General features: G+C 40.1%; 1 protein-coding gene across 13 annotated transcripts in view; it reads left to right on the top strand.

Annotated features, from left to right (window-relative positions):
- LOC141259763 (E1A-binding protein p400-like) overlaps positions 1-12,410 on the top strand; it is a 173,526-nt gene that overhangs the window by 77,358 nt on the left and 83,758 nt on the right. For all 13 annotated transcript variants that reach the window (XM_073676083.1, XM_073676086.1, XM_073676081.1 and 10 more), the window contains exons 17-20: positions 3,437-3,573; positions 5,782-5,968; positions 8,091-8,257; positions 8,357-8,523. In XM_073676083.1, coding sequence (XP_073532184.1) covers positions 3,437-3,573; positions 5,782-5,968; positions 8,091-8,257; positions 8,357-8,523 — 658 coding nt within the window. The remainder of the gene's footprint in view (positions 1-3,436; positions 3,574-5,781; positions 5,969-8,090; positions 8,258-8,356; positions 8,524-12,410) is intronic.

Below are 12,410 nucleotides of genomic sequence, written 5' to 3'. Positions count from 1 at the left end.
AAGCTTCATTAAAGAGGCAATTACGGAGCATCTTGATGCTAATAATCTTTTAATCCCGAGCCAACATGGATTCATGAGGAATCGCTCCTGCCAAACAAACCTGATTGACTTCTACGAGGAGGTTAGCTCTCGAGTAGATCAGGAGGAACCAGTGGATGTCGTGTATCTCGACTTCTCAAAAGCGTTCGATAGCGTTCCACATAATAGGTTGGTATACAAAATGAGAATGATGGGGCTGGGGGAAAATGTCTGCAAGTGGGTAGCTAACTGGCTAAAGAATAGAAGGCAGAGGGTGGTTATAAATGGAATATACTCAGATTGGGTAAGCGTCACTAGTGGGGTACCACAGGGGTCTGTACTAGGCCCAATGTTATTTAATATCTTTATTAACGACATAGTCAACGGGATAAATAGTAAAATATCAATATTTGCAGATGACACAAAGTTATGTAAAACAATTAATACAAAAGAGGACAGTGCAGACCTACAGAGGGATTTGGATAAGCTGGGTAGGTGGAGCATTAAATGGCAAATGAGGTTTAACGAGGAGAAATGTAAGGTCATACATATGGGAAGGAAAAATGGAAGTCACCAGTACTCACTGAATGGGAAATCATTGGGGAATTCAGAGATGGAGAAGGACTTGGGCATCTTGATTGATAGCAAACTAAATTGGAGTGCCCAAAGTCAGGCCGCTGCTGTAAGGGCAAACAGGGTAATGGGATGTATCAGAAGAGGTATAGCTGCAAAGGATGAGAACATTGTTCTTCCACTGTACAAAGCACTGGTCAGACCACACTTGGAATACTGTGCTCTGTTATGGGCCCCAATATATAGAAAGGATATAAATGAGCTTGAAAAGGTACAAAGGAGGGCAACAAAATTAATAAAGGGAATGGAGGGACTGCAATACCCAGAGAGGTTGGCAAAACTAGGACTATTCAGCCTGGAAAAGAGAAGGTTGAGGGGGGACATAATAAATGTGTACAAATATGTTAGGGGACAGTATAGAGATCTTGCCCGGGATTTGTTCAAAAGGAGGGATATTACGGTAACAAGAGGGCACTCACTAAGACTGGAAGAGAAAAGGTTTCAGCACCAGCATAGGAAGGGGTTCTTTACGGTAAGAGCAGTGAGAATATGGAATTCACTGAGTGAGGAGACGGTAATGTCGGATTCACTACACCAGTTCAAGCGGGGACTGGATGCATTTCTAGATACCAGGCAGATTTCAGCATATACTTAAAAATAAAATAAAATAGTAGGTTGATACAGGGATTTATTCTGACTGCTGGTTTCAGAGTCGGGAGGGAATTTTTTCCTCAGGTGAAGATTGGCCAAATCATTTGGGGTTTTGGCCCTCCTCTGGATCAACTTTAGCAATTACAGAACTAACAGGTCGAACTTGATGGACGCAAGTCTTTATTCGGCTTTACAAACTATGTTACTATGTTACCCATGTACTTGTTCCTTTTTAGTGCATTAACGTTGTCATCTTTCTTCTGACACAGGACCCATTAGATAATGGTTTAATACCTTCTCCAAAGCAGTGTTGATAGTAACAACTTTTGCTGGCATCCATTTTTGATGCAGCTTGGACCAGTATTTTTATTTTTTTTTCTTTCCCCCGGTCCAGTTTCTCGCTCTGACTTTTTTTCTTTCTTTCTCTTTTTGACTTTTTCTCACTTCTCTCTTTCAGATTTACTCTGGCTTTGGCCCGCCCTCGGGCTCACCGGCCGGCTCTGGCTTTGTCCCACCCTCCCTAAGGCTCGGCGGCCGACTCTGGCCCTCCCTAAGGCTCAGCGGCCGACTCTGGCCCGACCTCCCGCCTTAAGGCTCTGTGGCCGTCCCTAAGGCTCGGCGGCCGACTCGGGCCCGACCACCCGCCTTAAGGCTCGGCGGCCGACTCTGACCCGACCACCCGCCTTAAGGCTCTGTGGCCGTCCCTAAGACTCGGCGGCCGACTCTGGCCCGACCACCCGCGTTATTTGCCCTTATTTTATTCCCACAGCTCCTCTAAGTATTCTGTGTTTTTTTTTTTTTTTTTTCTTTTTTTAATGCACCAGATTGTTTTGAAGAAATGATGTTTTTTTTTTCCCCTGAAGAGGGCTTTTCACCAAATATTTATTGTGTAACGGAACACATGACGTGATAGGGGCTACAGTGCAGAATAAAACACTATTATTTTGCCTTTGTGTTGTAGAGATATTGGCAGTCAATGTGTGTTGGAACCTAATGAGTTAATATTTGTTAAGGCTAAGTGGGCGTTTATCAGAGTTTTCACTGGGTATGTGTACTTCTTCCCCATAAGTAGGCAGCAGTACACATGGGGGAAAAGAAGATCATACCCCACAATAACTGACATAAATACAGACAGCTCTGATCTCCTGGTCTGTTTGTGCACAGATTGACTAACGCCCTTTAGATAAGGCTCGGCGGCCGACTCTGGCCCGACCACCCGCCTTAAGGCTCTGTGGCCCGCCCTAAGACTCGCCAGCCGACTCTGGCCGGCCCACCCTAGGACTCGCCAGCCGACTCTGGCCGGCCCACCCTAGGGCTCGCCAGGCGACTCTGACCGGCCAGCCGACTCTGGCCGGCCCAGCCTAGGGCTCGTGTCATAAGTGCTGCAATCTGCAGTTTAATGGATAGTGTCCCCCAATGCTATTAACACAAAAGTTTGTTTTTTTATCTTGCTGTAAAATACTTTTATCTTGGAAGGAGCAAAGATCTCACCCTAATTATGCTTTCTCTGGGACAATTCTGCTATTGTTCTCTCTGGAATTTGGCGATGCCGGTTTCTAGTTGTTCCTGTTACAGATTTTTTTTGTTTTTTTGTGCGCCTACTGCTTTTTGGTGCTAAACTTAGCTGCCTAGTGTCTAATGAGGTTGTAGCCCATCAGCCATAGCCAACTTTCTTCCAACTTAGTGACAGGGTCTATACCCATGCTACTGTATCTCTAAATGTATTCAACAAGAAAAATTTTTTACAGCAAATACAAAATTAAATTTTTAGGGGGTGCATATTTTAGCATCTATGTTCACAGAGCCACCGACATGAACGTGATGGTGGATATCTACAAAACTTTACTAAACAGTGTTGTGCATTCCCATGTCTACAGTTTTTGGAAACTGGATTCTTGATATGTGTTTCCTAGAAAATAAATGCATGAGACCATTATTATTATTATTTGTGAATATGGCGCTATCATATTCTGCAATGCTTTACATACATTATGGGCACTGTCCCCATTGGGGCTCCCAATCTACATTCCCTATTTGTATGCCTTTGGAATGTGGGAGGAAACCCACGCAAAGACAAGGAGAACATACAAACTCCTTGCAGATGTTTACCTTGGTATTTCTGGTCACTGATCCTGATGTTTGATTAAATATTATGATGTGTTTGGTTGAAGCTTAAATGTTATGATTTTTGCAGTCTGCTCAGCCATTTATACTGCGCCGGACCAAAAGAGATGTGGAAAGGCAGCTAAACAAAAAGTCTGAACATGTTCTCAAGTGTCAGCTGTCAAATCGGCAGAAGATCATGTATGAGGATGTTATGATGCAACCTGGGTAAGAAAATTTCAAATGGACAGCATGCAACTCAGTTATGTTTGTATATTGCAAAATCTTAGGTTACAATGGACCTGTCACCAGGTCAAAAGTGATCTGTATTTGCCCTTATTTTATTCCCACAGCTCCTCTAAGTATTCTGTGTTTGTTTTTTTTTTTCTTTTTTTAATGCACCAGATTGTTTTGAAGAAATGATGTTTTTATTCCCCTGAAGAGGGCTTTTCACCAAATATTTATTGTGTAACGGAACACATGACGTGATAGGGGCTACAGTGCAGAATAAAACACTATTATTTTGCCTTTTTTGTTGTAGAGATATTGGCAGTCAATGTGTGTTGCAACCTAATGAGTTAATATTTGTTAAGGCCAAGTGGGCGTTTATCAGAGTTTTCACTGGGTATGTGTACTTCTTCCCCATAAGTAGGCAGCAGTACACATGGGGGAAAAGAAGATCATACCCCACAATAACTGATGTAAATACAGACAGCTCTGATCTCCTGGTCTGTTTGTGCACAGATTGACTAACGCCCTTTAGATAAGGTCAAGGCAGTCGATTTAGCTGTTTCACATTCACATTACAAACCCTTCTATCAGCTTTTCTCCTCTCATAACATGGTCTGTCACCTCTGCTGTTCTGCCTCACTTCCTGTTTTGTGAGGTCAAAGGTGTCAGTAATCACATTTATGTCTGTTGTATTCAATGAAAATTGTAATTGATCTGCAGTGACAGCAGAGCAGGCTGTACTTATATCTCACACAGGAGTAGCCTATTCTGAGCTATTGTTTGGTATATTGTTTTTCCTCCTGCGTATTGCTGCCCTCTTATGATTGGGCAATGTCATGCAAGGGGAAGACATGCAACCCCCACTGAGTACTCTCTGATAACGCCATCTTGGACTTGAAAAAAATTAATTTGTTAGGTTCCAATCACTTTAATTTCTAATATGTCTTCAACAGAGAGGCCCTGATTCTAGTGATGTATCACTTAATGGGCTGCTTGTTGTAGTTTTGTTCTCCTGCTGATAAAACTGATTTTTATCACAAGTGGAGTAGTAAACCTGCTTCCATGTAGTCCTCCATATTCATGGGCTCATTAAACTCCACCCTGTGTCTAGAAATCTGCAATCAGTGATGTGAGCAACAAATATCAAGCAAGGACAGAAACTTTCCACTTTTGACCTGGTGCCAGGTTCTCTATACAGTGTACTTCTAATTATACAGAAACAAATTAGAAGTGTGCACAATAATACGTTGTTTTTTATAGAAATTCATTTTTTTAATAATCTTGTTCTGAATAGTAAATCATGCATGTAATAAAGGTTATTTTTTGACTGGAGCAATAAGCCTTCTTAGGCTAGGTTCACTTGTATGTAGTGATCTCAGCTGAGCACTATATTGGGGTTTCTGTCGGAATTCCCGTAAAATTGTATTCTGACAAAGCCATTCACTTTAATGAAGCCATTGGAGTCACCTTAGACACGATTTGGTCTCCATTCTGCCAGTGTATGTTTTTTTTCGAACATCTACAAAAACGTGTGTTAATTAGTAATGAGCGAGCATGCCCGTTGCTCGAGATTTACGAGCATGTTCAGGTGTTTCTGAGTATCTTCAGCGCGCTCGGGTGTTATGTTTCAGTCACTTTGTGCTCATGATTTGCGACTGTTTGACAGCTTTAATACATGTGAGAAATGCCTGTTTCTTGGGCATTCCTCACATGTATTAAAGCTGTCAAACAGTTGCAAATCATGAGCACGGAATGACTGAAACATAACACCCGAGCACGCTGAAGATACTCGGAAACACCTGAGCATTCTCGTCGAAAGGGTTAACAGAACATACTCGCTCATCACTAGTGTTAATATCTAATCAAATTGATGTTTTAATAATGTAAGTGGATATGAAATTAAAAGGCTAACTTTTTTTGTCATTTTTTTTATTTCTATATTCTCCTGAACATCATGATGTTGGCACATGAAAAAAAAAATTTATAAGTAAACTTCCCATTGCAGTTTCTTAAGGGGTCACTAAAGTAACATAATGGGTTCACTTTAGGGATATGTAAAAAGTGCCTTTATTTATAGCAAACTCCTTTAAAATGTGAACTTGTGCATAATATGAGTATTGAGGTGCAAGGCTACTTTTTTTTTTTTTTTATATAATAAAATTACTCTGTGGGTTTTTTTTTCCCCCATTTTTTTTCTTTATGCAGCACGCAGGATTCCCTGAAGGGAGGACATTTTGTTAGCGTACTTCATGTACTGACACAGCTTCAGAGAATCTGTAACCATCCCGATCTGGTGGATCCTCGCCCTGAGCATTCTTCCTATTCGTGTGATGCATTGCAGTATAAGACTGCATCACTTGTACTGCAAGCATTAGAATATGATCCTTGGAAGGTAAGGGCTCTGTATGATTCTCTATGGTGGTTAACCCTTTTGCTACCAGCACTGTTTTCACACTTTTGAGCAGCCCAAATAAAGTCTGAATTATGATTTTTATTTTTTAATCATAACCTACACCACCTGTAGGATAAAAATGCTTGCGATACCCCTAGATCAATTAGTCTCGCGGTGTAGTTTGCAAAAGGGAGTCACTTTGAGGGTTTTTGCGTTTTCTAGCATTTCGGAGCTTTTTGCTTTTCAAGCAATTCGGGTTCTGCAAGTGGTGCCCATGGCTGCCAATTTTGTGCTCCAAAAGCCAACTAGGGATTCTTCTTTCAAGCCTGCCATGTGAACAAACAGTAGTTTCCTACCACATATAGGATATTGCTATGTCCGAGATAAATTGCTTTATAAATTGCAGGGTCCATTTTTTCCTAATAACATTTTTTGAATTTTAAGCATTATTTTAGTGGAAATTGTACTTTCATTTTTGATTCCCAGTTTTATAAACTTTTGAGAAGCAAATATGACTCCAAATAGGTCACTACAACCCTACATAAATTCCTTCAGAGTTGTAGTTTCCAAAATGGGGTCACTTGTAGCGAGTTTCTTGTTTTTTAGCCCTTCAGTTGGTCTTTGAGCGAAAATTGCGCATCAAAGGTCAAATAATGCTCCTTCCCTTCTGTGCAGTGACTTGTGCTGAAACAGTTTGCAATCGCATATAGGTTATCCAAATACCCAGGAGAAATTGTACAACAAATTGTTGGGTTTATTCTCGCCTGTTGCCCATGTGAAAATTAAAAATTTGTGGTTAAAGCAACATTTTTATGGGAATAAACTATTTCATTTTCGTGTCCCAATGCTATAAATTTCTGTGACGCACATATGAGTCCTAAATTGGCACTATACCCCTAAATACATTTCTTGAGGTGTAGATTTCAGAAAAGGGTTACTTGTGGGGGTTTGTTTAGGCACCTTGGGGGCTCTGCAAATGTGGCTTAAAAGGGTTGTCCACTACTCTGACAACCCATTCTCACCATATTTCCCCATGTTAAATAACAGCCTATACACCCCTCTGAAACTGACAACTGGAAGAAGTGAGTGGTGCTGCTGCTCTCCGATTTCCTCCAGATATTAGTTATGTCTGAAGGAAGTGAGAGTGAAGCGGCACATTAGTGGCTACTGATTGGCTGCCAGCCAAGCTCACATGACATAATAATGTCATGTGGTACCCTGTGCTGACATCACTGGAACAGCCCCAGCACAAGAGGGAAGTCCAGGCTGTTGTTATTTTAGAAAGGGGAATAGAGCAGTTGAGAAGTGATTGTCTGAGTAATGGAAACCCTTTTATCATCCACAATGTATCAGCCAAAACTGAGCTGCAAATGTTAAATGGCACTCCCTCCCTTCCTTTGTTTTGAGCACTCCCAACCAACTGATGGGTTAACAAACTTCCTGAATGCAGTTTTTAATATTTTGAGGGGTGCAGTTATTAAATGGTATAACCTCTGGCGGTCTTCTAACTTGTAGACCCCTGAAAGTTACTTCAAAGCTGAATAGGTCTGTAAAAAAATCTTTTAACCTATCAAAATAAAAGGGCATTTAAAAGATGATGGAAATTTTGTTTAATTAATTTGTGTGGTATGACGATTTGTTATAAGTACATAAAAATGGGAAGTTTGCAAATTTATCTAAACTTTCACCAAATTTCCATAATTTCATAAATAAACCCAACTCTTATATACCCAAGTTTACCAACATATGATGTACAACGTGTCACACAAAAATCTCATAATCACTCTGAAATGTAGAAACCTTCCAGAAGTATTACTACATAGTTTCACATCACTGATCTGAAAATCGGGGCTCTGCCAGGAAGGTGAACGCAGGCTGCAGCAGGAACAGGTTCAGCTAGGTTTTCTTTGTAGTTCAGAAGTGTATTCAGAGTAAAACATAACTGGCTGCAGTCGTGCAGCCGGGATCTGATTCATGCTGCTGGTGGTTTGGGGCAGCATAAATTGAGTGACCGGTTCCCTTTTTTAACTTGCAAAATACACTATTCACACTGTTCATTAGTCACGCCGTCATTCTCCTGCATTACTATAATGTATAGTTAAATAATTTTTTTTCTTCACAGAACCCAGATTTGTCTCTGTTCGGTCTTCTTGGGCTCGAGAATAAGATGACCCATTATGAAGCCCAGCTGCTTGCTAAACGGAAAGTAACACGGAAACTGATTCAGGAGCTGTACAGTAACCCTGATCCTCCTCCTCAACCAAAACGGGAAAAAATTAAACCCAGCAGGTATTTGATATTTTTCAAGTTATTGTGGCTTTTTTTTAATTTCCCTACATGGTTCTGCTCATGTAAGATTCCAACTTTTAAATTTTTGTTATGTTGTAGGTTATTTGAGACAGTGTTTTATGGTCAAAAACCTGAAGGGCGCACTGTTGCTTTTCCGAGTGCACCAGCAACACGTGTAGTGACTACAACTACATCCAATGTCAACCAACATGGACAGGTCAGAAGGCCTCCAGTTACCACACCTGCCATTCCTCAGGGAACCAAAGGTAACCCTTCATTTACACCCGTGCCCAAATAAGTAAATGCATCACTTATATTGGAAGAAAACTCAATTTGAGTAATTCACGCTGTTATTGCTCCAAAAGTGTGATAGATAAGAACATCTGCATTTGTTGAGTGGTTCTTTATGTTCATCGGCTATATGGATGATCTTACATTAAACTCTACACCCGTTCCTCATAACATTCTTACTAGCCAAAGGGGGTAACTTCATTTTTAAGAGTTTGCATAGGTTGTGGAGCCTTCACATAACTATTTACAGCCACCAAAAAGGCTCTTGAGTCTCTTCTTTCATATGGCACACGGTCCATCTACTGTTTTGTTTTTAGGACATTTATAAGCTTCTCTTATATGGAAAAAAAAAAGCCAAGTGACAGATCTTTTTATGTGCTTTGACAAGAAGGATGGTTTCCATTGTGAACTATAACATTACGGCTCATTAATATATACATATATTAATAAGATTATTATATATATATATATATATATATATATATATATATATATATATATATATATAATTTGTAGTGTGTGTGTATATAACTTCTGACAAAAATTTCAGTAAAACCTAAGAAGAATCTTTTTGTCGCGGTCTACTATTGTACATATCATGTTGCATAATTTCAGTACTGCTCAGGTAGGTCAGTCAAGTGACATTTATTCTCTTCCCACCACTTTGTTGTAAATACACTCCTGTGTTTTGGAGGATTGTCAAATTTGCTTTACTCAGCCTGTTTTTTTGTGCTAGATTAAATACCTACAAACTTCTAATTTATTATAGAAATTCTTTCTGCCGCCTCTTCATTAATTGGCCATTGACCTTTCCTGTACTAAGCAGGGCAATATTGCTATGACTTTACTACATGTAGTTGTCTAAATGTTACTGTAGGAGCAGGAAATTACATTTGAGTCGCTTGCTATCATTTCCTTTCTGTTAGTGGGATGTATCTGAGAAATGTGGAATATGCAAGTACCTTGAATTTCTTTATAAAGAGTAACTAAACTCTCTGGCTCACTTATCATATTTAACAGACTTAAATTGCCTACAAAAGGGTGGGAGCCTTGGTCCTGATACCCCACTGATCGTGCAGTAGGCACCCCGAGAAGTGCTCAGCAGACAGGTGCACACCGCTCCTGTCTGAGTGCTCAGATTTATCACAGTACAAATTCAATAGAAAGTATAGTTTACAAAGCCAATGCTTTCTATGGAAACCTTACTCCAGTACTGATTAAAAAACCTTGATGATAGAATATTTTGTTTTGACTGTTATTAGGTTTTATACTCTGAAAATTCAATTTTGTACACATTTATATGATATTATATACAAGATATCTGATAATGTGCTGCCTATGGTCTAGTTGATGTTGTGTTGGACTAAAAGGATGTGCTTTATGCTATTCTTCTGTATAACCTGTGCATTTTGCCAAGGCTGCTCCTAACCATTGCATTACAGTGGGTACGGAAAGTATTCAAATCCCTTTAAATTTTTCACTTTGTTTAATTGCAGCCATTTGGTAAATTCTAAAAAGTTCATTTTTTTCTCATTAAAGTCCACTCTGCACCCCATCTTGACTGAAAAAAAACAAATGTAGACATTTTTGCAAATTTTATTGAAAAAGAAAAGCTGAAATATCACATGGTCATAAGTGTTCAGACCCTTTGCTCATATACTCATATTTAAGTCACATGCTGTCCATTTCCTTGTGATCCTCCTTGAGATGGTTCTATTCCTTCATTGGAGTCCAGCTGTGTTTAATTAAACTGATAGGACTTGATTTGGAAAGGGGCACACCTGTCTATATAAGAGCTCACAGTGCATGTCAGACCAAATGAGAATGATGAGCTCAATTGAACTGCCCAAGGAGCTCAGAGACAGAATTGTGGCAAGACACAGATATGGCCAAGGTTACAAAAGAATTTCTGCATCACTCAAGGTCCCTAAGAGCACAGTGGCCTCCATAATCCTTAAATGGAAGAAGTTTGGGACCACCAGAAGTCTTCCTAGACCTGGCCGTCCAGCCAAACTGAGCAATTGTGGGAGAAGAGCCTTGCTGAGAGAGGTAAAGAAGAACCCCAACATCACTGTGGCTGAGCTCCAGAGATGCAGTAGGGAGATGGGAGAAAGTTCCACAAAGTCAATTATAACTGCAGCCCTCCACCAGTTGGGCCTTTATGGCAGAATGGCCCGACGGAAGCCGCTCCTCAGTGCAAGACATATGACAGCCCGCATAGAGTTTGCTCAAAAACACGTGAAGGACTCCCAGACTATGAGAAATAAGATTCTCTGGTCTGATGAGACGAAGATAGAATTATCACCAAAAAGTTCTAAGCTATATGTGTGGAGAAAACCAGGCACTTCTCATCACCGGCCCAATACAATCCCAACAGTGAAACATGGTGGTGGCAGCATAATGCTAAGGGAGTGTTTTTCAGCTGCAGGGACAGGATGACTGGTTGCAAATGAAGGAAACATGAATGCGGCCAAGTACAGAGATATCCTGGATGAAAACCTCTTCCAGAGTGCTCTGGACCTCAGACTTGGCCGAAGGTTCACCTTCCAACAAGACAATGACTCTAAGCACACAGCTAAAATAACAAAGGAGTGGCTTCAGAACAACTCTGTGACCATTCTTGACTGGCCCTGCCAGAGCCCTGACCTAAACCGAATTGAGCATCTCTGGAGAGACCTGAAAATGGCTGTCCACCAACATTCACCATCCAACCTGACGGAACTGGAGAGGATCTGCAAGGAAGAATGGCAGAGGATCCCCAATCCAGGTGTGATTCCCAAAAAGACTCATGGCTGTACTAGCTTAAAAGGGTGCTTCTACTCGATACTGAGCAAAGGGTCTGAATACTTATGACCATGTGATATTTCAGTTTTTCTTTTTTAATAAATTTGCAAAAATCTCTACATTTCTGTTTTTTTTCAGTCAAGATGGGGTGCACTTTAATGAGAAAAAAATGAACTTTTCAGAATTTACCAAATGGCTGCAATGAAACAAAGAGAGCAAAATTTTAAAGGGGTCTGAATACTTTCCGTACCCTCTGTATATCAAGCACTGCTGTAGGGAGAAATGTAGTCATCTTTTGTGTCAGTTTTTGGAGAAGTGAAATTGTCAGCAAAATCCGTTTTTCACATGCCTTCTGATATGCACGATCACGTTATGGCAATTAATTTGTCATAGAGTTTGGCTCTGACATGTACATGATTGGCACATAGCATAGGTGTGTTTGTGGTCCTATTTATTTATTTTTTTACATTTTGTGATAGCTTAACTTCTCTGCTGATTTGTGTGTCTGTTGAGCGATCGATTGGGGGTCTCAACTCTTGCATCCCTGTCAATCTGCAGAAAAATATGGGGCCTAAAAAATGTAGTTACTCCAATACAAAAATTAAAATTTGCCATGACAAACAAACATTAGAAAAAGTAACTTCCCCATCCTTCAGATTGATGATTACTAGTATTTATTGTTGGTATACAGTGTTTCTTTAATCATTATTATTTGATGGTACGAAAAAATGGAACTTTTTGGAACGTGCACAGGCAGTATTACTGTCTTAGTTCTCTTGGCCACGTTGCTGGCATCAAGATGTCGATCACCCTGAAGTCCTTACTTGCATTGTACAATGGTTCTAATGCTGAGTGTTGTAGGATGATGTTCTTGTGCCTGTGACTGTGGTAGAGATGGTTGATGCCGCAGACAAATGGGGGTAGTAGGCTTTTAAAAAACAAATGTACTTTTTGTTCTGTAAGTTAATGTGAAATGTCATTTGTTACTGGATATAATTATGCTTACCTCTTAACATCCCAAGTTGCAATATTTAGTTGTAATTTATGCAGGCTACTCCTTTAACTATTAATATCATTC

Source organism: Phyllobates terribilis, unplaced genomic scaffold (assembly GCF_046119375.1).
Source record: "Phyllobates terribilis strain yellow unplaced genomic scaffold, ASM4611937v1 Scaffold_1__5_contigs__length_1240528914, whole genome shotgun sequence".
Lineage (NCBI taxonomy): Eukaryota > Metazoa > Chordata > Amphibia > Anura > Dendrobatidae > Phyllobates > Phyllobates terribilis.
Note: the sequence above shows the minus strand (reverse complement) of the source record. Positions and strands in the feature narration are given on the sequence as shown.